The sequence below is a fragment of the Rhincodon typus genome, chromosome 26, assembly GCF_021869965.1.
Source record: "Rhincodon typus isolate 14 chromosome 26, sRhiTyp1.1, whole genome shotgun sequence".
Classification (NCBI taxonomy): Eukaryota; Metazoa; Chordata; class Chondrichthyes; order Orectolobiformes; family Rhincodontidae; genus Rhincodon; species Rhincodon typus.
This window is the reverse complement of record NC_063357.1, coordinates 18,333,232-18,346,000: the sequence shown is the minus strand read 5'-3', so window position 1 is coordinate 18,346,000 and position 12,769 is coordinate 18,333,232. Positions and strand designations below refer to the sequence as shown.

General features: G+C 40.2%; 1 protein-coding gene across 1 annotated transcript in view; it reads right to left on the bottom strand.

Moving 5' to 3' along the window:
- LOC109930302 (seizure protein 6 homolog) overlaps positions 1–12,769 on the bottom strand; it is an 834,907-nt gene that overhangs the window by 53,398 nt on the left and 768,740 nt on the right. The window contains exon 9 of the mRNA XM_048612359.1: positions 2,252–2,448. Within this exon, the coding sequence (XP_048468316.1) occupies positions 2,252–2,448 (197 nt within the window). The remainder of the gene's footprint in view (positions 1–2,251; positions 2,449–12,769) is intronic.

Genomic DNA, 12,769 nt, shown 5'->3' with positions numbered 1-12,769 from the left:
GATTATGAAGTCCATTAGGGATTAGGATTATGAGGTCCATTAGGGGTCAGGATTATGAGGTCCATTAGGGTTTTGGATTATGAGGTCTATTAGGGGTCAGGATTATGATCACTGCCTAATTAAAGATGGAAGGCAGACTTCCAGGCTGACAGATACTCAGAGGATCCTCCAGTATTCACTGATCACAGAAGTGGGAGCTGATTATGTATGTAGGAGAAAGAACATTAAGAAGAAGATGCCCTCTGAAGATATTTGGAAAAGATTAGACTGTAACTGGCCACAATCACAATGCTGCTGCAACAGAAGATGATCTTCTGCTCACGGTGGTCTGGAGCCACAGTCATGACCACCTCAGTGGGTAAGTTGTGGTGGGGTCTTTTAAATCATTGTTGGATACTAGTATTTCCTCCTCACCCCCTCCTCCCAAATCTGTTACTGGGCTTTGACTGCTGAAGGAGGTGGACCTGCAGCCAACATTTCCACCTGGTCTCAGGACACTGGCCTTAATTGGCCTTTAATTGCCTTAATAGGCTCCAGACTGATGGAGGCTAAGTAGCCATTAACATCTTGATTTTCATGATGTGTCACATGGAGAGGAACCTAGAGATGTTGATGTATCCACATGGCAAACTATCTTCATCCAGGCAAGTGGACAGCATGCCTTACTTATGTATTGCTCATGTTGGACAGGCTTTGGGAAGTCAGGAGATGAGTTGCTTACCTCAGACTTTTCAGCCTTTAACCTGGTCTTGTAGCCATGGTATTTATATGCTGGTCCAGGTAAGTTACTGCTCAATTGTAACCCAGAGTTTGTTGTTGATGATGATGGATACAGTGATGACAATATCATTAAATGTCAAAGGGAGACTGTAAGATTTCCCCTTGTTTGACTTGATCATTATCTGACACTTGTCACTTGGCACTCATCAGTCCAAGCCTGAACATTGTCCAGGCTCTGCTGCATGGGAGCACAGGCTATTGGATCCACAATATCCTCAATCAAAACAAAGTTTGACACTTTCTCAGAATGAACTGTGAAATATTACAACAACAGTTTTTACTGGGAGTAAAGATTAATTGGAAGTGCTGGAGCAATGTATGTAAATGAAGAGGAGACCCAACTTAAGGGTGAATAGGGAGAACACAACCAGCTTTGATTTCTGTATACTGCCTCACATTATTCCTATCAGAGGAGATACATTCTGCTAATGATGCTAAAATCCCTGAGTGTTCTGATTAAGTTTCCTTGGAAAATTGCAGCCAAAATCATCTTGAAAGATGAAATCAGAGTGACTTTCCAGTTCTAATACAGTACCATCAATCATTCAGAAGATTAAAGCAGGTCTCTTTAGATCATGATTTCTGCAGTTTTAATTATTTTGATTGACGTACACAGCTGAGGATTTTATAATTATGTGTCAAATCTATTTGCTAGAACAATTCTTAAATTGACTCTGCTTAATGAAACAACAAAGGCAATTAGTGGCTCAGTAATAAATTGTAGGACTGACCTTTAACGATTAAGGAAACTTTCTACCCATCGCATGTGGAATAATGACTGAGCGCAGCAGGTGGGGGAAACTGGAGGAACAAATACCTCCCATGGTAATGGGAGGATTGGAAGACACAGCAGCTACATTTGGAAGCTGCCTAGTAACCACGATGCCAGATTCTTGGAAGATTGACAGGAAATGAAGCGCAGATTAATACTTGGGCTTAAGTTTCTCTTAATATGAGAATTTCAGTGGATTTGTCTGAGGGAGCTTGTTTTCTGCAAGGATTTATGTGTTGCCTCCAAGTTGTAAGGACAGCTGTGATTGATGATGCCTATGGGGACATGCATAGCTCAGACTGCACAACACTCCTGACTCATTACAACTGCTCAGCTGTAATCCTATTTCTCTCACACCTCATGCCAGTGGGGAATAAAGTTCATGAACAAAATCTGTAGGAGTATGAGAGAAATGAATGACATTGGCTCTCAAGCTATGAGCACTACAATAATAGTAATTATTGTGGCAAACATTTACCACAGTCTAATTAGCGGCTGTCATTTCTTTGGAGGTCTGAGGAAAAGGATTGAATCATACCCCATTGAAATGTGTGTAAAGAATTACCATATATATGAGAGATATATTCTACAAACAAACCTGGACCTATCCTTGGTGCAGTTTCTATCCAGGATCTGCTGGATTTCAGTCAAAGACATAAATTGTAAAGTTTATTTGGACAAACAAAATCTTTGGCTCACCGTAGAAATGAATGACAAATCCCTGTTGATATCCAAACACATTGGTTGCCGGATCAGATTGGAACTGAATGGTGACATCTGCCATGGTTGTGTACAGTTTGAAAGGATGATGAGTGCCTGTGTACTGGCCCAATAATCTTGCAGTTAGATCATCCCCATCATAAAAGGTGAGAACATCATTCTGTCCCATGTTTAACCTGTAAAGACACACAGTTGTCAGTCACATGTGGAGTCAATAGTTCCTAAAACAAATGAATACTAAATACATGCATTGTTCAGTGTGATTCCAACAAACGAATGGTCTGAGGTAGTAATGAAGATATGAGCTGAAGATTCAATAGATTATTACTATTGCTTCATAGACATTAAATGATGACCATAATAACGATGGACTATGGATAATCAACTTTTGACTTCCATTATCTGATTTTAATGCCTTGGACTTCCATGGATAGAAATGGCATTAAAAAGGGGAAAAAAAAAGACAATATGGCTGACACTTGTTGCAATAAGCTCCAGGAAATCTGTGGTTGGTTCACTTGCCGAGCTGGTTCATTAATTCACAGACGTTTCATTATCCTGCTGGATAACATCATCAGTGCAACCTCTGATGAAGCGCTGTTGTGTTTTCCCGCCTGGTATTTAAACTCTGGGGTCCGTTGGATTTCATTACCTCATTTCTGGTTTTCCTTCGCAGTGGAGTATATATAGGGTCTAGTTCTATGTGTTTGTTGATGGCCTTCTTAGTGGAGAACCAGGCCTCTAGGAATTCCCGTGCTTGTCTCTGTTTGGCCTGTCCTAGGATCTTGGTGTTGTCCCAAACGAACTGGTGGTTCTCCTTATCCGTGTGAATGGAGATGAGTGAGTATTGGTCGTGTCTTTTTGTTGCTAGTTGGTGTTCATGTACCCTTCTGGCCAATTTTCTTCCTGTCTGTCCAATGTACTGGCTGTCACAGTGCTTGCATGGAATTTTGTATATTAAGTTGGTTCTGTCATAGTGGGTAAGGAAATCAATGTGGAATAAACAAGATTGTCTGAACTGAAAGTAACACTTCTATTACAAGAGACCTAAACCCTAGCCTGACATGAACAGACTCATATGTCCAATTTTCAATTTACACCAGAAGGGATGAGTTTCACGTATTGGAGATGAAACTCATCTATAATTAGCCAGCTTGGAAACAATAGCCCCAAACATGGAATACATAAACAACCACTATTTCAAACTATTACTTTGGCAAAGCATAGGAAATAAATTTTTAACAGCAGAACTGGAAGAAACTTTCTCTGTCTTTCTCTGCCTTTGTTCGGGATAAATAAATCAAATGCTAACAGCACAAGTTTGAGAAGTATCTAAACTCCAAGAACTCAATGATATCTACAATATCACACTGGTGAATGATCCAGGATACACTAACCAATTGTGGTCTCAGGTTAACACATTACACCTCAAGGCAACGCCAAGGACTTCAAATTAAATATTCTTTCTTCCCTTTTGTATTGGACACAACCCCTTTTAACTTAGTACCAATGTCTGCATGTTTGAGTTTTATGTCGTATCTTCATTATTTTTCTTCAAATCAGGAAGCAGTAAAATTCCCCTTACTTTTTTCACTCAAGAAGGCCTTGTAATTGGCTCCTTACTTTATTTCTGGTGAACCAGTTGGAGTGAGATTTAGCTCTGTGTTAACAAAGAACAGTAAATCTTTGCTGTAGTCAATCATGGAGGTTAAAAAGAGGACAGCCAATTCACTCCTCTGCACCAGGTCATAAGAAAGAATAAAATAACAGGATCTATGTTTAAAGACATTTACTGTAACAAAACACTAAATAGTCTACAGATTAAACCCTATCATCATAGGCAATTAATGCTTTAAATTACTGAACAAATATTTAATACAACCAACTCACTATTTGATATTTATTATACTGTTCTTCCAGCAGACATTCAGTTCTCACAAAATCAGTCCAAAACAATTCTTAACCCTCATGTGTTTACTTGTGATGTTTTTGGTTCCCAGCCTGGATGTTTTTAACTCCAGAACTCTCTTTCGTTGTGAAAGCTTTCCTGGAGATTCATCCTCTAGCTATAGCTAGGCAAAACTTCTAGCCTCAGTCTAATTTCTCAAAAATTTGGTCTTCTCAATTCAAGCCTGAGCTTCCTACTGTATTCAGCACAGTGAACCATTGAGAATTTTAGCCTTGAGTTGCAGTCTCCCTGCCCTGAATCCTAGCACTACTAACTGTGTCTGAGAGATCTTAGCAACATCTTGGAAATCCTTCCCATCTCAAAGCCCATTTCCATTGTAATGTGAATCACATGGGTACTATGTCCATATAGAATTGCTGATTAGTTATCCATAAGAGCTCAATTCTCTTTCCTTTTAGAGTCAAATGGACAGTTTAAAGCATAACTATTTGCAAGCCAACATTCTGAACATTTTTCTGGGACTTTGGAGGCTCAGAGTTCTTCCCCCATTATCACAGAAGCTGTTGCCACTGTGCACTTTCTTGCTCATAACACAATCTGGGACCTTTTTAACATTCAATAATCAAATCACCCAGGTTTAATGTCAGGCTGACTAAAATACAGGTCTCATAATTCCATTCAATTTACCCCCCTATTAAAGATATAGTCCCAAAACATAACTATTTTATAAACATAAAAAATGAAAAGACATCATGATAGTGTTGAGCATTAAAATACTCCACTGTCTGTACTGCCATATCTTAAGTTAAGCATCTTGGAAGCATCACAGTGCTTTTCCTTCAGGAACTGAAATACATGAAGCACCTCCATTTTAAAGTCCTCTTAACAGAGATTCTAAATGTTTTTCAGAGAATTGACAATTGCTTTCATTGTTAGCAGGCTCCCTTTTTTCAGATAGAACTGAAAGAACTAAGGAAGCTGTAAATCAGAAACAAAAATAGAAGATGCTGGAAAGGCTGAGCAGGGCTGGCAGCATCTGTGAAAAGAAATCAGAGTTAATGTTTCGGGTCTGGTGACCCTTCCTCAGAACTGCAATCCTGCCATCAATTATGCAATTGGCTTGCAGATAGTTGAACAACTTGTGCATTTGGACAATATAGCCAGAAGCTTTTGGAACTTCAGAAGGGGAGATGGTGTCCTTCTCTCTGCATTAAAAAATAACCAAAGCCTGAAGAAAGCCAGTTTATTTCCCCTCACCAGTTGATGTAAGCTTTCAATTAATACATCAGAGACTCTATATTTTGTGACCCAGTCACACTGTGCCTCCTGCATGGAAGTGGAAACACATGAAGAGAGAGAAAGACATTGATGAACCAAAACAAAAGGATCATCTGAGTGAACCCTGTGGACAGGGGTCATGGAACTGCCTTCCCAGTTTTCCCACCACCCATAAAACCAATTTTGTATGTCCTTCTATATGTGTGCATTGGTAGGACTATATAGGGAGGCTAGAATTTTAACAAGTAGAGTTATTTGTTGACAGTTAGTAGTTCTTTCCTCTAGCTAGAATCTATTTCCGAAACTTGGCCCGTGCTTTCTGTTAACCTGGGACTAAAAGACAGGTAAATTGGGGAATTTTGTGAGATTTGATAACATTTTTAACTTCTGCGATGATTCCGGGAATAGCAGGTCTTGACTTCCAGTGTGCTCCTCAGTGAAGTATGACAATTGTATACTTCATCCAGTTTGATTAAGCTAGTCAAAAACAACACTACTCACTTCTAATAGTGCCGCTGGCTTTTACATACCAGGAGGTGTAAATTCTCAGTTTTAATGCTGTTTAGCTTCTGGAATTGGTACTTCCTTTTGTTTTCCTTTAGAATCAGTCTGAGACAGTCGGTCCAAATTCTAACATTTTCATTTTCTCCCTTGGTTACAGATTTTTAAATGTCTTAATCAGCAAAAATATGATATTTAACCAGGTAACCACTGGGGCTGTCTTTCTCCTGCTTAAACAGAATGGGAAAAGCACAGAAGCAGGCTATTCAGCCCATTATATCTACCCTCCCTCAATTAATTACCAATTTATTTACTAATACGCCTCACCTTCTCCACATGACTGTTTATCCATCCTTCCTTTTAGATAGCAATCTAATTCTCTACCACACTCTCAGGCCTTCCATTTCAAGTTCTAATCACTCAATGTGTGTAAAGTCATTCCTTTATGTCTTCACTCTTTCATTTCCAATCACCTTAAATCTGTGCCCACTAGGTCTTGAACCTTCCATCAGTGGAAACAATTTTACTCTGTTTACTCTGGCTGGATTTCTCATGATTTTGAACACTGTTATCAAGTCTCTCAATCTTCCCTTCTTAAAAGAAATCACCCTCAACTGTACCAAGTTATCTACACAAATGAAGATCCTCATTGTGTGGCTAAAATCTCAGCTCTCTGTTATGGAGAGAAAGTAAAATTTAAGAAGTCTGTTTCCGTGCTGTACAATCTATGACTCCATAAAAGGCATCTGGACGGGTACATGAATAGGAAGGGTTTAGAGGGATATGGGCCAAATGGGACAAGCTTAGTTTAGGATACCTGGTTAGCATAAAGGAGCCAGACCAAAGGGCCTGTTCCTGTGCTGTACATCTCTATGATTATATGATTCAAAAAGGGTGAACTGTTAGCATGGGATAATTCAACCTTGAAAGTATGATCTCTGAATTGCTAAACCTTTTAGGAGATTTTTCCACAGTTCACAAAATAGAATGAAGAGCTGAAATGGAAGGAAAGGAAGCAAGTTGAACTAATCTGTATCATCAAACCCATGGAAAGATTCCCCATTTACAGGCAGCTCCATAGTAATTTACATGTAAAACTGGTCAGGCTCAGCAAAAGCAGCTACCAAAAAAAAACAGCAGCTTGAGTTCAAAGCAAAGCTGGAGAAAATGGTAGACCATTAAAATCAGATGGAAATGCACAGCATACACAACAATGAGTTGCTAATCATTTTTGAGACATCCTTTCAGATATAAATGCCAGCAATGATAGAGGAGCAATCTAGTGAAAGATACCCACAGGACGTAGTGGAAACTAAACAACCACAAAAGCAACAAATGGAAGAGGTTTCAGATCCCAACAAAGCAAAAACAGAAAGAAAATTCAAGAGGCTGGACAGTTTTTTTGAGCAGGTCATGAAGGAGAAAATTTACTGGACCAACACACGAGTAAAACTCTGGTAGAATTTAAAAATATCCAAGGTGAAAAGCCATAAGTCTGGAAACGAGCTAGAAACCCTTAAGGAATAGAAACAAAGAAAACAGGTGCAGGAGTGGGCCCTTTGAGCCTGCACCATCATTCAATGTGACCATGGCTGATCATGGAATCTCAGTATCCCATTCCCACCCTCTCTCCATACCCCTTGATCCCTTTAGCCACAAGGGCCATGTCCAACTCCCTCTTGAATATATCAAATGAACAGGCCCCAACAGCTTCCTGTGGGAGAGAATTACACAGGTTCACCACTCTCTGAATGATGAAATTCTTCCTCATCTCAGTCTTGAATGGCTTATCCTTTATTCTTAGACTGTGACCCCTTGTTCTGGACTTCCCTAACATTGGGAACATTCTTTCCTCATCTAGCCTGTCCAGTCCCATCAGTATTTTATACGTTTCTATGAGATCCCTCCTCATTCTTCTAAATTCTAGTGAGTACAAACCCAGTTGATCCAGTCTTTCTTCAACTGTTAGTCCTGCCATCCCCGGAATCAGTCTGTTGAACATTCACTGGACTCCCTCGATAGCAAGAATGTCCTTCCTCAGACTAGGAGACCAAAACTGCACACAATACTCAAAGTGTGGCCTCACTAAGGCCCTGTATAACAGCAGCAAGTTATCCTTACCCCAATACTTGAATCCTCTCGCTATGAAGGCCAGCATGCCATTAGCTTTCCTCAGTACCTGCTGCACCTGCATGCCAACCTTCAGCGACTGTTCCACCATGACACCCAGATCTCGTTGCACCTCACCTTTTCCTAAACTGTCACTATTCAGATAATAATCTGCCTTCCTATTTTTGCGACCAGCGTGGATAATCTCACATTTATCCACATTGCCCACTCAGCCAGTATGTCCTCATTCTCCTCACAGTACACACTGCCACCCAACTTAGTGTCATCTGCAAATTTGGAGATATTGCATTCAATTCGTTCATTCAAACTGTTAAGGTATATTGTGAACAGCTGAGTTCCCAGCACTGACCCCTGTGGCACCCCACTCGTCACTGCCTGCCACTCTGAAAAGGACCTGTTTATTCCAACTCTCTGCTTCCTGTCTGCTAACCAGTTCTCTATCCATGTCAATACATTATCTCCGATACCATGAGCTTTAATTTTCCTTACTAATCTCTTGTGTGGAACCTTGTCAAAAACCTTTTGAAAGTCCAGATACACAACATTTACTAAAGCACCCTGGTCCACTCTATCGGTCACATTCTCAAAAAATTCCGGAAGCTTTGTCAAGCATGATTTCCCAGTAGTGAATCCATGCTGACCAGGACCGATTCTGTCACCGCTTTCCAAATGCTCAGTTATTACATCCTTAATGATTAATTCTAGCATTTTTCCCACCACCGCTGTTAGGCTAACCGGCCTATAATTCCCCATTTTCTCTCTCCCTCCTTTTTTAAAGAGTGGGGTTACATTAGCTACCCTCCAGTCCATTGGAACTGTTCCCGAGTCTACAGAATACTGGAAAACGATCACCAATATATCCGCTGTTTCTAGGGCTACTTCCTTAAATACTTTGGTGTGCAGAGCATCAGGTCCTGGGGACTTACAGGGTTTTAATCCCATCAATTTCCCCAATACTATTTCCTGACTAATAAGGATTTCCTTCAGTTCCTTCTTCATGCCTGACCCTCTGACCCCTAGCATTTCCTGAAGGTTATATTTGTGTCCTCCTTAGTGAAGACAGATCGAAATTATTTGTTCAACTGGTCTGCTAGTAATAGCAATACCATTCACTTTAACTGGGAACTCAATCAATAAACAACACAATGACTAGGAGATTTTCTAGTCCACTTTTGTTTTCTTGTAGTCCAGGATATGGCGATACTATGGCTTTAAGAAGTATATTTTGTCCTTTTTTTAATGAACAAAAATTGAGACAGAGATGATGAGCAGTCTGCTCCAAAGCCAATAAAGTAAACAGCTTGTGAGGCCTCAGGTTTGATTTAAAAAATTTGGAACAATAGAAGCAGCCTGAATGGGTAGGGTCAAGCTCTCACAGAACCAAGACTTTTAGTTATAACTTTCAGCAGTTGCTGGGGTTTTGGAGGTTGAAGTGGAAGCCCTTATTCCTCTCTCTCTGTTACAGCAAAAAGCTGGGGTTCTCTTCCTGCTGCTAGAATTGAATGTGAGACAATCTATTTTACTGAATTCGCCTTTGCCGAGGGTGTGTTTATGACATGGTGCTATATTGAAAGAGTTAATTAGTAGTAGTTAATATATGTTATTTTGTTAAGCATTTCAATAAAGTTACAGTTAAGCTAATTTATTTTATTTTTATTCTGACTGTATTCTAACTGTAGCGTAATAATAGTGTTTTGCTTAAAGTCGATAGTTGACCAATTGAATTGCATCTGGAATGCAACGCCTTAGATTTATCTTTAAAATAAGAAAAAGTTAGCATCCAGACTATCTTCTTAATATATTTTGAGGATGCTTAGTCAGGTCCAATACAAGTGTTTCACTGTACCATGTGCTAAACCCTGAATAAAATGGCAGACACGTAAACCTAAATTAAACCCAAGTATTTTTCCATTATAGAATACAATACAATACAGCACAGGAACAGGCCCTTCGGCACACCAAGCCTGCGGCAATTTCTAATCCGTATTTAGACTTGCTACTTATTGCCTATATGCAGTTTCTATCCCTTCTGTTCGCCTCCCATTCATATGTCTATCAAGATAGACCTTAAAGGTTGCTAATGCGCCTGCTTCCACCACCTCTAGTGGCAGTGTGTTCCAGGCACCCACCACCCTCTGTGTGAAAAATCTTCCCTGCACTTTTCACCTAAACTTTCTGCCCCTCACCTTGAACTTGTGCCTCTTATAGTTGACCTTTCCATGCTGGGAAAAAGCCTCTGACTATCCACACTATCTATGCCTTTCATAATTTTGTAGACCTCTAAAAGGTCACACCTCAGCCTCCATCTTTTCAGTGAAAACAATCCAATGTTATCCAACCTCTCCCCGTAACTAAAGCCCTCCAGATCAGCAACATCCTAGTAAACCTTCTCTGCACCCTCTCCAAAGCATCCATGCCCTTCCGATAGTGGGGCAACCAGAACTGCAGACAATATTCCAAATGTGGCCTAACTGAAGTTTCATTCTGTTGTAACGTAACTTACCAACTTTTATATTTGATGCTCCGGCTGATGAAGGCAAGCGTGACAATATTTAATTGATTTTTATCATAGCAGAATTACAGTATGAGTGTTTGTGTTCAGTGATGAAACAAAACAATGAAAGGTTTTTACAAATCAATTGGCAAAGCTTTTTGATCAAGCACCAGTACATCCCCATATTATCAGAAAACGCTATCAATTGGCTGAGTGTAGGCTGGAGTGTGGAGTCTGTGGTAGAATACACCATGTTTCCACAGCAACCTTCTAACATAAACATCAACTACTCAGTGCCGGTGCCTGAAAACAGTTTTTCATATCTCCTTGACAGCACCTGAAATGATTTAATTAACTATTGTGTAAAACATTTTTATGGGTGCAGTGAGAATATATAATCACCTCACACACTCTGGGGCTAAGAAAACATTTATAGGTGAATTAAACAGTACAATTATTCTCAGTACCTCAGAAACTCTCTTATTCTTGTCTAGAACCTAAGCCAGAACAGTTGATGGGAAGTAGAGGGAAGACAGCAAAGAATTCATGTAATAATATTGGCGGTTCTTTGTATCCGCATCAGTTTAATTTAAATTGGGGGATGGAAAATGATTGTAGAATACAGGTTGAGACTGTAGACTTTGCCTATACACTCCAATACGCTTATTTCTTTCTTGATGTCATGTGGAGTGAAATAATTCGGCTGTAGACTAGAATCAATGTTTTCTTTATTATTCATTCTTAGGCTGTGCAGGTCACTGGAAAGGCCAGCATTTATTATCCAATCCTAAGTGTCCTTGAGCAGTGGCGAAGTGGACCTCAGGGGGCTGTAATGGAGTTTGTATTCAGCACTTCAGGCTGAAGATGGTTGCCCACACTTCACCCTGTGCTTTTGCACACCTTTGCTGGACTTTTGCCATTGTTGAGGGTGGGAATATTCAACGTCTTCTCCTCCTCCCATTAGTCTGTTGTCATGCTTAACAGGAATGCAGAACTATCCTTGAGGTGTTGTTTAAGGGATCACTTAACTCTGCCTGTATGGCACGGTGCTTCTGCTGTTTGGCACACATTTACTCCTGCTCTGTAACCCTACCGAGTTGGTACCTCATTGTCAAGAACACTACAGTTGGTCTCGCCATGCTCTCCTACACTGTTTAGTCAACCAAAGCCAGTCACCTAAGCTTAAGGGTGATGCAGGAGGCAGAGATGTGCTAGTGAGCACCTATAACATAGTGCTTATGTCACTGTTAATCCCCAAAAAAGAATCATAATTCATACTTCAGAAGTATTCTGAGGATTATAGCCCCATCTTTAGTACAGGCAACATTATACAACAACTACTTGAAGCTGACAAGATACTGCAGTATGATCAATATGTTTCATCAACAGAATTAACAACTTGAGGGTGCGGTGGAAGCATGTTTAATTACAGGATTCTAAAGGAAATTGAATCACAAACCAAAAAAAGGAAAAAAAATTACAATGATACAGCAAAAAAATGGCAGGGGAGTGGCGTCAGCTGAATTGCTCCTTTAGAGGCTGGCATAGACTAGATGGGCTACAAAGCTTCCTTCCTGTGATGTGACTGTTCTGTGTTTTTAAATATGCTCTGACTTTATTAGATAAATAAAATCAATCAAAAAACTAATTACAAAAGAGTGATTTCATTGTTACATCTTCAAAGCGAGTTGAGGGTTACAGAGGTAAAACAGTGTGGAGCTGGAGGAACACAGCAGATCAGGCAGCATCAGAGGAGCAGGAAGGTCGATGTTTCGGGTCAGGACCCTTCTTCAGAAGAAGGGTCCCGACTCGAAACGTCAACTTTCCTGTTCCTCTGCTGCCTGGCCTGCTGTGTCCCTCCAGCTCCACACAGTGTTATCTCTGACTCCAGCATCTGCAGTTCATGCTATCTTCGGGATTTACAGAGCTGCAATGGCATCAGATAAATGGGCGATTGCTAATTGTAAACACTGTGTTTTTCTTTTCTGTTTTAAATTGTGGACTGAAGTGGGAAAAGAACTGTTCTAAAAATCAAATCTGTCAAAGGATTAATGCAGTTTTTAAAAGCAAGTAACCTGACACTCATCGTGAGTTAACAAGGTGTAGTTCTGGATGAACACAGCAGGCCAAGCAGCATCAGAGGAGTAGAAAGGCTGACGTTTCGGGCCTAGACCCTTCTTCAGAA